Raw genomic sequence first — 13879 nt, 5'->3', positions numbered from 1 at the left:
TTATCTCTAAGTCCCTATCATTATCAGAAGGTCTGGTTCCTAAACCTAATTTCCATTGTTAGTTAACGTGACAGATATTCATTTCCAGAAAACATTACCAGTAAATTCTATGATATCACAGACTGTTCACTATCCAGACCAAACTGACTAAACCACAAAATGCAAAAGTATGCACTTCACTTCTGTAAGGGAAACCTTAGGGCTATTCTGAGCATAGTTTTAGCAGATTATGACCTGACTAAGAGTAAATGACTAGAGTAAGTAAGATTATGACCTAAGAGTAAATGAGAGCTTAATTAGATAGCCTCCTTCTTCTGAATTTCCAGAGCTTTCAGTAGACACAAACTAAAATGTTTAAAAACTAAAAATTTCTCGTCACAGACTTTATTTTTTAAAAAGTTACTTTGAGACATAGGGATTTACAAAGAAAATAATTTTTTTTTTTTTTTTTTTTTGTGATACAAATGCTATTTCATTTCTCCCCTACAGGAGGAAACATGAAGAGCTGCTTGCATGGTTCCAGGCAGTGCCCATCCTAAGCAAAGTTAGTAAAAAAAAAAAAAATATATATATATATATATTTTAAAAATTGGATCATTTACCACAGAATCACAGAATAGAATGGCTGAAATGAACACTGATGTGAAATATGAGACACTGAGTATATATTAATAATTCAGAGAAAAAGACCTTTCATTTTAACCGTGAATTAAAATACTTTTCATTATCAGAAATGTGTCCAACATTTTGTATATATAAATATATACACCATAATAGTGAAGAACTAAAGATGGCTTAAAATTATGATTCCTTCCTTCCTGCCTTCCTCCCTCCCTCCGTCTATTTCCTCCTTCCCTCCTTCCTTTTTTTTTTTTTTGTTTGGATGTAGGGTCTTGCTCTGTCACCCAGGCTGGAATGGAGTGGAAGGATCATGGTTCACTGTAGCCTCAACCTCCTGGGTTCAATCGATCCCCCTCTGCCTCAACCTTCTGAGTAGCTGGGACCACAGGCATGTGCCACCACTCCCAGATAATTAAAAAAAATTTTTTTTTTGTTAAAAGAGACAGGGTCCCACTATGTGCCCCAGGTTGGTCATGAATTCCTAGGCTCAAGCGATCACCTGCCTCGGCCTCCCAAAGTGTTGGGATTACAGGTGTGAGCCATCTTGCTCAGACAGAACAGAATACTCATTTTCTTCAAAGGCATGTATTAAGCGTATTAGCAGAAAAAAAAAAAAAGTTATAGAAAAACGTATTTTAAAATCCACGTATTTGGAAATATATTTTATAACATTTTGTATGCCCAATTATCTTAAAAATTGAACTGTCCATTTCGATTTGAGATTACAAAATTATAAAATGCATTTTATGGTTGATAGTAAACTATATTAATGTAGTCATATTCTCAAACTATAAAAAAAAAGTTATGCCTGGTCATAATAATTTAGCTATTTTATAACCAACCCTCTCACCTGTTGCAGCCATATGGCATTGTTGTAATTCTTCCTTCAATTCTCACCTTGGAGTAAACTGATTACTGAGCTCCCTTTACCCTAGAGGCAAAGCAGTGAGTTGCAAAACATTTACTACTTTCACCACGGTATAAATTATGTTCCGATAAAGTAGTTGAAACCTTTAAAGTCTTCTACTTTATATAATAAAAACCACTTATTGAAATGTTTTCAACAATATGGCTGAAAGTTATATTTAGAAATAATATATATGTACTATAGGAATATAGATTTTAACATAAGACATTTACTAGGTTTAGTTCTAAGAACCCAGTGCTTTCCCTTTCTAAAATTTACTGGGAAGTTAGATAAATTTAAAATTAAAAGGTTCAATGATTAAAGTACTTCTGAATATAGTTATAAAGATACAATCTATTATTCCTATTGCACTGTAAGACAAACAAATCTTGGTATTTTAAAACTTTCACTTGTAGTAAACATTTTCCTGTCCTCTATTTTCAAACGACACGTCACTGAGATGAAATAATAACTTGCTCAAGTCGCAGCATTAAGCAACAGAATCTGGATCTAAATACAAATGCCTCTGACCTCTGGCTAAGTGCTACCAGAATCTCACATATTTATTTAAATAGGAAAAATTAGACACTTCGAGTCCCTATTCAAGTTAACCAAAATTGCTTATTAATAACATCTTCAAAATCATGATGATGAAATGCCACCACAAAATCTTCAACATTTAGGCAAGTTTTATTATTAAATGTGTTACTTGTATTCGGTTTTTAACTGGTAATCTATTCTTTATATTGTAACATCTGATTTGTTGGGAGTCAGATAATGAAGTGGATTTTATAAACCTGCACTGGCCCATGTGGTACCTACTGGCCAGATGTGATTTTTAAAATGCAAATTGGCCAGGCATGGTAGCTCACGCCTATAATCCCAGCACTTTGGGAGGCTGAGGTGGGCGGATCACCTGGGGTCAGGAGTTCAACACCAGCCTGCCCACCATGGTGAAACCCCGTCTCTAGTAAAAATAAGAAAATTAGCCAGGCGTGGTGGCGGGTGCCTGTAGTCCCAGCTACTTGGGAGGCTGAGGCAGGAGAATCACTTGAACCCGGGGGACGGAGGTTGCAGCGATTCAAGATCACACCACTGCACTCCTGCCTGGGTGACAGAGCAAGACTCCATCCCCCCACCCCCTAAAAAGTAAATTAATTAAAATGAAATAAAATTAAAAATTTAGTTCCTATGTTATACCAGCCTCTAGCTACCATAATGGACTGTGTACATCTACAGTTTAGAAAAGAGGTAAGGGTTGAAGATAAAACATTTGAAAATCACTGACATATGAGTTTTACTTAAAGTCATGAGATCACTAAGGGAGTGGGCATATACAGGGAATAAAACAGGGTCAAATTGCAGTGAAACAATCCTATAAGACATGGAAGAAAAGAGGAAGAATTAGCAAAGGACAATAAAGAGTGCCTAAAGAGATAAGAGGAAAACCAAGAGAATGTGGTGTCCCAGTAATCATGTATTTAGAAGTGATCAAATGTGTCAAATGCTGCTGATAGGTGAAGATAAGAACAAACAATTGACCACTAGAATTAGCAATGAAAAGGTCCCTTTTGAGCTTGAAGAGATGAGAGATTTCAACAAATTTATAGAAGATGGAAAACGATTAGAAACATCTGTCGGAATACACCATTGGAGAAGTGTCGGAATACACTTCTGTAGTAGATACAGAAGCCATCTGACTATGAAATCTGTGAATTTGGAATCAGCATATTTGGAAAGGGGAAAACCTGAATGAAAACCAGAAGAAGTAACGAAGATTCATTTGTACAATACCTAAGATAAACAGGCTGTGAAATCCCCAGAAAATGAAGGATGCCCAGCATTAACAGTCTGCCACAAAACAAAAACAAAAACAAAACAAACCACAGTGGAATTGTCTCTAAAAATAACAGCGTGAACCATCTGGGAAGCATGTAGCCTTCTTAGTGTGGATATGCTGTCCCAGTTATTCTCATTTTGGCAACTTGCATGACAGTATCATAGGTGGGCCCATTCACTTTACTTGTTTACCCTAAACATAAGCTGCCAGTTAATTTGTGCTAGCCATGTATATGAAGTTTTCAATATACTTTCTGCTTAGGTGAAGAAAACAGTGAGATTGTAGAGCCATTCTCAGAACAGAAGAAGAAATCATATTTGTACCCAGTTCTTCATTTTTAAAGAGACACTAAGGATCATCAGATATATAAGGAAAAACCATTGGCATGGAAGAAAAACACAGGATACATAAACAGATTAAAAAAAAAATGAACACAAAGGAACATCAATTGATTTAGGAAGGTGTAATGGTAGCCAGAAAACATCAATACGAGAAAAAACAAAACAAAACAAAACATACAGAACACGAAATGAGACAGAAGATTGAAATACAGACGCATATAGACACTTCTTTCAGGGAACTCCTAGCAAAGATTATATTTCTGTTACACATGTAAATAGCTTACATATTTTACCACATAAGTTTGAGGCTGAGTATCTTTTCTGAAATTAGATTGTATATTTCAGAGCCATACAACAGCTCTGTACAATTGTGCCTAAACTCTCAGAAGTTTTACATTTGATCTTTTTTAAAAAGATGCTATATGCAAATAACTTCTATAAGTCTTTAAATTAAGAAGTTATCATATATCAACGGGAAAGCTTTGGAAAAGGTAAACATCAGAATTCTATAAAATAAAAATTAAATGATCTAGCTCATACTTTGGCTATGGTAGCATTAAATTATGTAGTTTTCATATTCATTAACTCAATAAGATCTCATTTTAATTTCCTGTAGTTCATGGTCTTCCATTGCTTGCTTTTTAATTTTCATTGTTGATATAATTATTTCACTTTTAAAATTTATCTATGAGGAAAATGCTACAATATTCTTTGATAACTGAATTCAGAAGGGTTTTAAATCAAATACATCAATTTGCAAATAAATGTGACTGACAAAAGAAGAAAAGCTTACACTAAGTTTTCTATTTTTAACAGATAGGGAAAAAAGTTGAAATTATGAGACTGGAACCATATGTGTCATATAAACATCATACAAAATAGCTTCTTACAAAATAAATGGCTAGGAAACAGCGAGCAGATTCAAGCTCATTTGACTCTGTTAATTTAAATAAGCAAAGTTTGCATTCACATTCTCCCCTCAGACAGCATTAGGAGAAATTTAATATCCCAACAGGGACACTAACTGCATATCCCTGTACATGAAGAACCATTCATTAAGAACATTAATATTCACTAGAGTTAATAAAAATGATTCTTAAATTAAGAAATGACAAGTGTGAAAGCATATTTTAAATTATTAACATGTTTAGAAACACGGGTTCAAGTGGCATTTATCATTAAAGATACAGGGGCTTTCATCACAAGTGATGAGTAAGTTTTGTTTGTTTGTTTGTTTTTGAGATGGAGTCTCACTCTGTCGCCCAGGTTGGAGTGCAGTGGCACAATCTCAGCTTACTGCAACCTCTGCCTCCTGGGTTCAAGTGATTCTTATGCCCCAGCCTCACCGAGTAGCTGGAATTACAGATACCTGCTACCGTGCCCGGCTAATTTTTGTATTTTTAGTAGAAAAGGGTTTCACCATGTTGGTCAGGCTGGTCTTGAACTGACCTCAAGTGATCCACCTGCCTTGAACTCCTGACCTCAAGTGATCCATCCGCGACGGCCTCCCAAAGTGTTGGGGTTACAGGCGTGAGCCACCACACCTGGTCTTCAAGTGAGGAATAAGTTTTAATACTTACTAGATTAAGTATAGTTAATCTACTTCAGATCATTGCATAGTTACTTAGTATAATACTGATACACGGTGAAACCCCGTCTCTACTAAAAATACAAAAACTAGCCGGGCGAGGTGGCGGGCGCCTGTAGTCCCAGCTACTCGGGAGGCTGAGGCAGGAGAATGGCGTAAACCCGGGAGGCGGAGCTTGCAGTGAGCTGAGATCTGGCCACTGCACTCCAGTCCCGGCGACAGAGCGAGACTCCGCCTCAAAAAAAAAAAAAAAAAAAAAAAAAATACTGATACAGGATATTAAAATGACTCCTTATACTTCAATGTACCGATCAAATATCAATTTTAGAGAATCCAATCACAACAATAAGAAATCCTAACAAACGAAGGATTTGTGGAAGGAGAATATAAAATAGTCATGATAAAGGAAAAATCCATGTGATTAACAGAAAAATCCAAATATGGCAACTGTCACACCTCCAAGATTTTTGTGTTGATTGGAGGCTAGAGAAAGGGTATGAAATGAAATCAACATTAGCTTTAGGAGTAATTCTTGGTCCTCAGTAGATTAGATGGAACAGAATTCAGATGATTAAGGAAGTCTGACTACCTCCCTGACATATATAAGTTTTCATCCTGTTGTCTTCATTTTTATCATAACTTTTTTTTTTTTCAAATTAAGCTACTTTTGCTGAATTAATGCTAGAGAAATTAAAGGTAATAGTAATAACCTACATTTGGTTGCTTATGCACTTAAAAAGTGACTTCATAGTGCTTGTTATCACATTAGATCACTGTAACAGCATTTCTGAAAAGCAGGAAATGAAGCATCAGAACCTCCATTTTACATATGAAAAACTTCAGAAGCTGTTCCCCCTCTTCAACCCTACAGTCCACAGCCCTCCTCTTTTAAAGGGGGACTGATGCCTTTAAAACTTGGTTCAGAAATCAGTGTCTTTAAATTCTTTCTTAACTTACCCCAGGCACGTAAGTCTGAGTTAGGCTTTAATATATTCACAAAATTTTTTACCGTTTTTATGATGTTATAGCATTTACCAATGGGAGAACACTGATCACACTGCAGTGAATAACTGTCTACTTCTAACAAAAAACTGTCGACTCTTGAAGGCAGGGTCTATGATTTTTAATCTGAACAACTAGCACTAAACATATCATCTGGCCTACTGCAAGCAGTTCAGAAGTTGAATACATCAAGTGGTTTCTGAGTGATAAAGGCTGAATTAGAAATTTGGTGTTAACTCCTAATCCGAAGCTCATTCCTCCACATATCAGTGCTTCTGTCAATAAACAACTGTAACAAAACATTTTTGGTAAAAACCAACCAACCAAACAAAAAAAAACAAGCACCCTTTCTCCCATTTTGATGTTATATACTATATAAAAGTGTTTTTTCTTTTTCCTTTTATTTTTTTGAGATGGAGTTTTGCTCTTGTCGTCCAGGCTGGAGTGCAGTGGTGTGGTCTCAGCTCACTGCAACCTCCACCTCCCAGGTTCAAGCAATTCTCCTAAGACTCCTGAGTAGCTGGGATTACAGGTGCCCACCACCACGCCCGGCTAATTTTTGTAATTTCAGTAGAGACGGGTTTCACCATGTTGGCCAGGCGGGTCTTGAACTCCTGACCTCAGGTAATTGGCCCACCTCAGCCTCCCAAAGTGCTGAGATTATAAGGCGTGAGCCACCCCTCCTGGCCTTCTTTTTCGAGACAGGGTCTTGCTGTGTCTCGATCTCCAGGGCTCAAGTGATCCTCCCATCTCAGCCTCTTGAGCAGCTGGGACTATAGGCACATGCCACTACACTTGGCTAACTATTTTGAATTTTTTGTAGACAGAGCTTCATCATGTTGCCCAAGTTGGTCTCAAACGCCTGCGCTCAAGTATCTCCAGCCTCAGCCTCCCAAAAGTGCTGGGATTACAGGCATGAGACACAGCACCTGGCTGAAAAGCATTTTCTTAAGGGAGGAAAAACTACAGGTTGCAAAATGGAATTACATGAAGTACCTCAAGATTTTCTGATGTCTCTGGGGATTATGATCTTAGAGATGGTCAAATTCTAAGAGAAACAGAGGCTAGCACATGGAGTTCTGTTGTTACTTTTGCTCTATTTTAACATCTGTGGAATAAAGGATTGTCCCCCACCGAGCCCATGCCCTATCGCCTTTGGCCAGATTACACAGATGACAGAGTACTTTGATTTTAATCATCTGAAAATCTCAATGTTATCTCATTACATGCCAAAGATGGGTTAAGGATGGTACTCATGTAGAAAGCTAAAGTTTGGAAAGTTAAGTGTTCTAGTGGATTATTCAAGTTTAAGATGCTTGACAACTTTCTTCTTGAAATTACTTCATCTTAATGTCTTTTTTGGCATGCTTCTAAAAATGTTATATCCATTATTTGTCTCTTTGACATGTTCTTTTTCCTATAATCATCACTTAACAAATTTTATTAAGTCATGTCTTAAAATAAGATATCTTCCACTCTTTTGGCAACAAAACAAATTGCATAATTTCAAACTAAAAAAAAAAAAAAATCAAAAAACCTCCCGTAACCTCATACTGTTTATTCTCCCAATATTTTCTGAGTTTCAAAGTATTAAATGTATTGTGTTGATTCTGACAATTATATGAAGTAGGAAACGTGGAGACATTTATTCAAAGAGACAAAGCGAACTACCTAACAAAACGGGAAGTGGTGGGATCCCAGGTCAGGCTCATTTCTTCTGGCTGGCTGACCTTGAGTCTAGTGCTTTTTCCACCATAATATACATGTATTGAATTCAGCAAAGTGACTGGAAAACAAATTCTTGCCATTAAAAACTGCATAATAAAAACATTTTTGATTATTTTTAGTACCAAAAAACACATTTCAGGGCATGTGTCTACAGAAATCAGTTAATTTTGTAGATTACCTATTAATCTACAATAATGAATTAATGCCTTTCACCTATCTCACCACCTGAAATACTGGAATTATGGAAGTTTGAAACCAGAATTAAATCAAACATTCGTTTTCAATTAACAGTTTAAAGTTCATGAAGTAATACTAACAGAAAGCTCTGCCAATTCTGATGAGATGAGAGAGTCTTTGAAGCTCATTTTACCTTCCTTAAAATGGAAACCCCCTTTTACCATCAGCTGTGTTTACTGAGAGTCATTCTAAATACTAATTTTTGCCAAAATGTTTTTTCTTTGAAATACAAGAATCATCATGTTTCCAGCTTAGATGTAATCTACCTTCTACAATAGCTTATAGAAGAATATCACAGAATCTCTGGTGAAATTATGATCCAGGATTCATTTCACATTTTAGTTGTCTAAAACATTTTACATTTCTCTATAAAAAATTAAAACTTTAATATACTAAAATCTTAAAAACAATAAAAAATTTAACTGGAAAAATAACTCTCAATTTTAAGAGTTAGTCAAGGGAATATAAGTATATACTTTCAAAGACACACAAAATGAATGAAAAAATGCAGTTGTTCCAGCAGGTGCGGTGGCTCATGCCTGTAATCCCAGCACTTTGGGAGGCCAAGGTGGGCGGATCACGAGGTCAGGAGACCGAGACCATCGTGGCCAACATGGTGAAACCCTGTCTCTACTAAAAATACAAAAATTAGCCGGGCATGGTGGTGCGTGCCTGTAATCCAAGCTACTTGGGATGCTGAGGCAGGAGAATCATTGGAATCCGGGAGGTGGAGGTTGCAGTGAACTGAGATCGTGCCAGTGCACTCCAGCCTGGGTGACAAGAGCAAGGCTTTGTGTTAAAAAACACAAAATATGGCCAGGCGCACTGGCTCACGCCTGTAATCCCAGCACTCTGGGAGGCCGAGGTGGGCAGATCACGAGGTCAGGAGATGGAGACCATCCTGGCTAACACGGTGAAACCCCGTCTCTACTAAAAAATACAAAAAATTAGCCAGGCGTGGTGGCAGGTGCCTGTAGTTCCAGCTACACAGGAGGCTGAGGCAGGAGAAATGGCGTGAACCTGGGAGGCGGAGCTCGCAGTGAGCTGAGATTGTGCCACCGCACTCCAGTCTGGGTGATAGAGCGAGACTGTCTCAAAAAAAAAAAAAAAAAAAACAGTTCTTCAAATATTATTCAACATGTAGAAGCACAAGAGTTAGTTTGACAGATCTCTTAACCAATACCAGTCACTGACTAACTTGATGATTTTGTTTGAATCAAATATTTTCACTGTGAAGGAAAATAGGACATGGCAAAATATTAGATTAAATGGTTGGTTTATGGTATAAAAGTTTAACATAGTTTTACAGGGTCTAACGGAGAACATAAATAAAATTTGGAGAAGGGAGAAGCTATTGATAGTTTTAAAAAATCATGTTATCCCTATCACCGCACTATAAGTTTACAATTAATAAAGATAATTTGAAGAGTGCATGAATAAAGTCATATTAATAAAATGATTCATTTTCTTTTGTTTGACTCAATTTATCTATTTAATATGAATTAAATTTAATTTAGAGCAATGCTGTGAAAATATATACAAAGTCCATAAAATGAAATATGCTGTCCTTCAAAATATAAACATGCAAAGATGATACAACTACCCCATCGCCAGTAGTAACGCTTTCTGCTGATTTCTCTCCCCATCACCAGTAGTAACGCTTTCTGCTGATTTCTCTCCCCATTGCCAGTAGTAACACTTCCTGCTAATTTCTCTCCCCTGCGTACCCATAACAGTGATTGATTTTTATTACTGAATAATCCACATTTTAAAACTTAGTTCTATAGCAAGCTTGTCCAACCCACAGGCCGTGTGATGACTCTGAATGCAGCTCAACATAAATTCATAAACTTTCTCAAAAATATTATGAGATTTTTTTTGGTGGTGTTGTTGTTGTTTTTAAACTCATCAGCAATCGTTAGTATTAGTGTATCTTATGTGCTGCCCAAGACAAGTCTTCTTCCAATGTGACCCCAGGAAGCCAAAAGATTGGACACCCCTGTTCGATAGCAGGGACTCTTGAGATGGTTGAGTGTGATCTGGATTCAGATAAAATAACAGAATAAAACTTCTCTGTATAGAGCCTGTTGATTTGACTGGAGACTACATACCATAATTACTGGAAATCAAACCTTAAAAAAACCTAACAACTGACAAACAGAATTATATTTAAAGGTCAAAGAAAGATGTAAGTTCATTAATCCTCAGGAAATAGGATGTCCTCCTTGACACCTCAGTCTCAAAAACCCCACCTTTTCCAAATAGTTATACTGCTTATATTATTACTTTCCAATATATCTTAGAACTCTAAAGCTAGTAAAAAAAGAAGGTAATACCCATAGCCAGAGGGCCCACTTGGCAATGTGGTAGGACAACGAATGAAGGAGTGGCTCTAGACACAGTCTCCCTGAGGGCTGTGAGCAGGGAGCCCACTTCACCTCCCTAAACATGTACCATCGTCCAGGAATAGGCAGTTAGGTATGGTGAGGATGAGAAGTACTGAGCTAGACATGACTGCCTCTAGCTATGAGAATTCTAACATGTCAGCCTCTCTGATTCTCAGTTTTACTGTACAGAAATTGAGTAATAAAAGTTTTAAGGTCCCAAAAGCTCTAAAATGATTTTACTCCCCATGATTTTCATGTTTACTCTACTTTTCAGAGAGTTTTGTTGATGATCAAATAAGGATATATATGAAAGCACTTTATAAATTTTCATACAAATGCAAGTTGCTGTTATTGTTTTATAGATTTTCTTTATTACACTAGAGAAGTATGGAAACAGTTTTGATATACAATATAAGATGCTTACTACATGGTGAGGCATTTAGATGGGCTATGCCCTAAAATTTAACAAAAATGTTAAAATTATATTTTTTCTTATAAAAATTACTCAGGGAAGATGCTATAGTTTTAATTTTTATAGGATTATCTGATTTGTTAAGAACTTAGACTAACAGCTTAATGAACAGTTCTTAAAATAAGCATCTCATAGGAATTGTATCTAGCTTTTCTGGATACAGGTAACCTATTCCTCATACAGATGCCAGCTGTATTCAAAGAAAAAAATACATTTTAGAATATCCCTTTTATATTCATTCCTTGGATAATTCTTTTACCCACAGCAGCAGTCCCCAACCTTTTTGGCACCAGGGACCAGGTTCATGGAAGATCATTCTTCCATGGACTGGGGGCAGGGGATGAGGAAAGGTGAATGGTTTTGGGATGAAACTATTCCACCTCAGATCAGGCATTAGATTCTCATAAGGAGCTCACAACCTAGATCCCTACATGCGCAGTTCATAATAGAATCCAATGATGTTGCTGATCTGACAGGAGGCAGAGTTCATGCAGTAATGCTCCCAGCTCCATCACTCACCTCCTGCTGTGCACCTGGGGGTGTGGGTGGGGGGTTGGGACCCCTGATCTAGAGAATAATATGTGAATTCCTCAGTGTGGTATGATTTGACCCAATCTACCTCTGCAAACTTAGTTCACCTTAAACACGTTCATCTCACCTTTTCCAGTTAAACCAAGACTCAAACCACTCCCTAGCCATACCAAGCTCTCTTCTAAGTACTGTTAAAGAAAAAAATTATTCAATGATACTTGTCAAAGCACAGTAAGAAAGACTTTATTCAGGGCTACTGCAGTAGGTACAGGGACTACTGCAATGGCATTTTGTAGCTGGGGAGAAAGATTGGCTGAAATCCAAATACAGCATGGGCAAGTGGGAAAGAGGGAAGTAGAGAGAAAAGGAGTAATCATGAATGGCTCCTAGTTATTCCTAAACAACTGTGTGAATGGCGCTGTGGAGTACTGGGATTAGGGAGACTTGGTAGTAGGGGAAGTGGAGGTGGAAGGAAGGGTTTCTGAGGCCAAAAAACCAAGAGTTCTATTTGAACATATAAAGTTTGAGAATGTTTTAGCTCTCCTATCCCTCTTTATTCTGGTGACACTTTGTTTACACTGTGATTTCAGAATCTGTCACATTCTGACTTAATTTGGTGCATACTTACGTATCTCCCTAGCGAGACTAGAGGTTCCTGAAGGCAGAGACTGTAACATTTACTCCACAGGCTAAATAGAGGGCCTTAAACAAAGTGGTCACTTAAAATGATTTTAGAATGAATAAATGAAGTATTCTAGAAATTGTGAGGAATACAAACCAAAGAAGAGAGAAATGCTTACTTTTCTAGTAGTCTCCGTTACCTAGAACTCATCTTGCATATGATCAATAAAAGTTTCAACAGAACATAAACCCACTTCAGAGTCTAGCACTGCAACATGTAAACCCACTTACATATACATAAAATCAACCCTTACTCTTACGTCTCCTAGCATGAGTGCTACTGGGCTCATGCTTACTAGCTCTGTGTAAATAGCTTTCTTTTATACCGTCCAAAGGCAAACATTGACAGATGTGACTTGCATATTTCAGATAGGTTTTCAGTGAGATTTTTATTTTTAAACATTCTATTTACATGATTTGTTTTTGTAGTCATGTATTTCAGATTCTAATAGATTATTTTTACAATCAACACTTAATTATTTATCCACTTTACAAACTGATTTGAACGCTGAATAGAATCACAGAATTTTTAAGACAGAAACTCACCAAAGCCAGAGCCCTCACTTATTTGGAGGGATGAGAAAACTTTGGCCTGAAGAAACTGCTCAAGACTCCGCATTTGGAAATAGAGTTAGGTCTGAACACCAGCTCACCTGGTTCCTAAGGCAGGATTTATTTTCATCAACACTGGCTTCTTAATAAAAGAGATTAATTTGGCCATTTTGAGATGGACCACATATTATGCTTTTGTAACTTTTCTGTTCAGTGATATCTCAATGACATTTCTAAGAAAGATATGCTTTAAAATGCGGTTAGGCATATTAGTAACCAAATGGCTTAATCGTCATGCTTCTAAGATAGTATGTGCAGGGATATAAATATCCCTCTTATGGTCTACATGGCCATGGAAACTGAAGTGAAATGGAGCTAATCCTATGTATAATCATGAAGTTTGAAAGGCTTGCCTTTATCATATCCCTCTTCCCCTTTAATTTGTCTCAGTGGTAATCCTTCTTCCCATTTCAAAGGCATTCCTACCTATTCCCTCTGCCCTTTCCCTTTACAAAAAATGAAAAAAAATTTTTTGTATTTATTATCTATACCTTGTTGGCAGACAGACATAAGATACTGCTTAAATGAATTTTAAACAATATATTAACTCAATCAGATATTTATCTTCTAAGCTTTTAATCCTGAATTGTGGAATGAAAAGTTTGTTCCCAGACAGTTGGTAGGGACAGAGTGGTGGAGAGAGGTTCCCTCCCTCCTAGTTATAAACATGACAAGGTCTGAAGCCAAGCCAAGTATCTATTTAGGGTGAAAAGAACAATCTAAAGAGGTAGTATATGATGCAGCTCCACTGGAAATAACAACGGCCAACATTATTACTTTAGTTTCTGGCAGATATCTGGAACACTACAAATTAAACATTTCTAAGGTTTGAGATAATTGTTACTAATTATTATAGTGACTTGAAATTAGATTTCAAAGTAGTTCAAAGTTAGCTTACACATATTCGTCATGTTTACAATATAAATATGTTA

General features: G+C 36.8%; 1 protein-coding gene across 11 annotated transcripts in view; it reads right to left on the bottom strand.

Moving 5' to 3' along the window:
• AHI1 (Abelson helper integration site 1) overlaps nucleotides 1-13879 on the bottom strand; it is a 229087-nt gene that overhangs the window by 108680 nt on the left and 106528 nt on the right. Inside the window, exon 23 of one of the 11 annotated variants that reach the window (XM_033235385.1) lies at nucleotides 11188-11690. The exons of the other annotated variants lie outside the window; for them this stretch is intronic. Within the exon in view, the coding sequence (XP_033091276.1) occupies nucleotides 11635-11690 (56 nt within the window). The 3' untranslated portion in view covers nucleotides 11188-11634. Of the gene's footprint in view, nucleotides 1-11187; nucleotides 11691-13879 lie in introns of those variants that run through there. 11 annotated transcript variants of the gene reach the window in all.

This window comes from Trachypithecus francoisi, unplaced genomic scaffold, assembly GCF_009764315.1.
Source record: "Trachypithecus francoisi isolate TF-2019V2 unplaced genomic scaffold, Tfra_2.0 Lachesis_group15, whole genome shotgun sequence".
Taxonomy (NCBI): domain Eukaryota; kingdom Metazoa; phylum Chordata; class Mammalia; order Primates; family Cercopithecidae; genus Trachypithecus; species Trachypithecus francoisi.
This window is presented reverse-complemented; position numbering and strand designations above follow the sequence as displayed.